The sequence below is a fragment of the Octopus bimaculoides genome, chromosome 11, assembly GCF_001194135.2.
Source record: "Octopus bimaculoides isolate UCB-OBI-ISO-001 chromosome 11, ASM119413v2, whole genome shotgun sequence".
In the NCBI taxonomy this organism is placed as follows: Eukaryota; Metazoa; Mollusca; class Cephalopoda; order Octopoda; family Octopodidae; genus Octopus; species Octopus bimaculoides.
This window is the reverse complement of record NC_068991.1, coordinates 22,789,207-22,791,706: the sequence shown is the minus strand read 5'-3', so window position 1 is coordinate 22,791,706 and position 2,500 is coordinate 22,789,207. Positions and strand designations below refer to the sequence as shown.

Genomic DNA, 2,500 nt, shown 5'->3' with positions numbered 1-2,500 from the left:
CGTGGTTCTGGGTTCAGTCCCACTGTATGGCACCTTCGGCAAGTGGCAAATTTTTGAGGCATAGTCTATTTAGGACTATATTATCTTACATGTTCTTTTGTTTTAAAGTGTATTGTGATTTGAAGGAGATTTGGCTACTACTACTGCTTGCAGATTGAATAACTGCATAAATGTTTTCTCATTGGTTTGAAGTAGACACCTGCTTTAGTATATAAAATAAGGGAGATATTGGCTTTCGTACCTTGTCTGATATAAATAATTTGTGGTTCGTCTCTCTGAAGTACTTCAAGCCATATGGTCTGTGACCATATTCAGACTTTGTATGGAGAAGAGGCTGGTATTTTGTTGGGCCGTTTTTAACTGATATGAAACTGGAAAAGATATTAAAAGACTGAAGTTAATATCAAGTTTATTTTGAAGCGTATAGTTTTTAAAATTAACCTCATTTTTAGAGATGAAAAACAAATATTATCAAGATTTATCTCAGCTTGCTTGATTAACAATATGTATTTCTTCTATTTTACAACTGAATATTCAGTGGTTTGAAGGACAATGAACTGCAAAAAAATTCTTGCATAATATAGAAATTAAAAAAATAAATTGAACTCTTCATGGATGTAGAGGAAAGCCGATTCCCATTTATAATATTAAGGTAAAATATTCTTAAAACTGAAAACCAAAAAGGAAAATAAGAGTATCAATATACAACTTAAATCATAACAATGTTGTCTCTTCTTTTATGATTGTCTGAGGAAAAGGTATGTTGCTACTAGATCAGAAGGCTGGAGTAGAGGTATGAAAATTTAATGTAATATAAAATATATATTTAGACATATATAAGGGGAAGAGAAATTTTTAATAGTTCTTCAGAATCATTTTTACACTAGGTTAGAACAGAAATATGTAAAATAGGAGATTAAATATATATCAAACTTACTTATCATCATGGAGTCTTTTTGCCCATTCTTCCAATTTGAATTCATTTCTTGCTTTTTCTAAAGAATCAAAGCTAGTTTCTACACGAAGTGTGGGCTTCAGAGGTTTGTAGCGCTGCAATTGTACAATTTCAGGATCAAGGAAAGGACCCTGAATATTTGAAGATAAATAAAAAGAAAATATCAGTAATTGTAAAGATTTATTCTGACTAAGCATACAAAAGAGGAAGAAGTTCCACTCAAAATTTGAAATCCAAGGAGGCCATAAGTATGTTTCATTGCATTCTAATAGACTAGTGGTCCTTAATCTTTATGACTTTGTAGTGAAAACATCAAGTGAAAAAATCAACTGGCACACTTTGCATGGAACATTAAAAACTACTGATACATTTCATATAGAAAGATATAAAAATTTCAGAATTTGAAAGTGTGTGTGTGTGTGTGCGTGCGTGCATGTGTGGTACCTAAAACTGTATGTATAGAGTGTAGAAATGTGCGCATAGCTTTATGTATTTCTCAATGAATCATCTGCGTATGCTAGCTGGTGAAATTGTCCTGGTTTGCTTGCTGTAATTGGTTATGATGTGATATTCTTTTACTGTTTTTAATTATTGGACCGCAGCCATGCTGTGGCACTGTCTTGAAGAGTTTAGTCAAACAAATCGACTCTAGTACTTATTCTACTGAGCTCTTGCCTTCACCTGCTTCTCCTCATTCCATTCCTCTTTTCTCTATCTGCCTCATCCAGTTTTTATCTCTTACTTCCTGTTTGAAGCTCTTGTGGTCCTGCATTTCTTACCAGTTGCAGCCAGTTTTACTAACATAGAGAATGTAAATCTTTACTGTCTCTTTAATTTCACTCTAATCAACTTTTTGTTGAAGGACTCAGAAAGACTCTTTTTGAAATGTTGGATTTTCCACTTCCCATATCAAGTTCTCTGTACTCTTATTGACTTTACTAAATATTACAAATCTTGCCAACACAGACCAAAACCAGTCTTTTTGGATTCAGTTTGATTGTATCTTTTGTTTTTTTTTTAGTTCTTGGACAGTAACCATGCTGGATCATTGCCTTGATGGTTTTTAGTTGAACAGGCTGACACCAGTTTTTAGTTTCCTTTTCAAGTCTAGTACTTATTCTATTGATTCCTTTTGCCAAACAGCTAAATTATGGAGATATAAACAAACCAACATCAGTTGTCAAGTGGTGTGGGGCACACACACATACACACACAATTGTCTTCCATGCAGTTTCTGTCTACCAGATTCACTCACAAAGCAGTTGTCAGCCTGAGGCTGTAGTAGAAGACACTTGCTCAAAGTTCCATGCAGTAGGACTGAACCTCAAACCACATGCTCAAACTACAACACGGCCCTAAACTTGCCAGTTTCCTGTTAAACTGTCCAACCCATGCCAACATGGAAACTGGATGTCAAATGATGATGATAATATATATATATATATATATGTATACACACACACACACACATATATATATATATATACACACATATATATATGTATATATATATATATATATATATATATATATATATATATATAT

The 2,500-nt window shown here is 33.2% G+C and overlaps 1 protein-coding gene across 1 annotated transcript in view; it reads right to left on the bottom strand.

Annotated features, from left to right (window-relative positions):
* Positions 1 to 2,500, bottom strand: part of LOC106879399 (spermatogenesis-associated protein 17) — a 14,803-nt gene that overhangs the window by 1,243 nt on the left and 11,060 nt on the right. Inside the window, exons 8-9 of the mRNA XM_014928940.2 lie at positions 938 to 1,086; positions 242 to 371 (exon numbers count right to left, since the gene is read on the bottom strand). Coding sequence (XP_014784426.1) covers positions 242 to 371; positions 938 to 1,086 — 279 coding nt within the window. The remainder of the gene's footprint in view (positions 1 to 241; positions 372 to 937; positions 1,087 to 2,500) is intronic.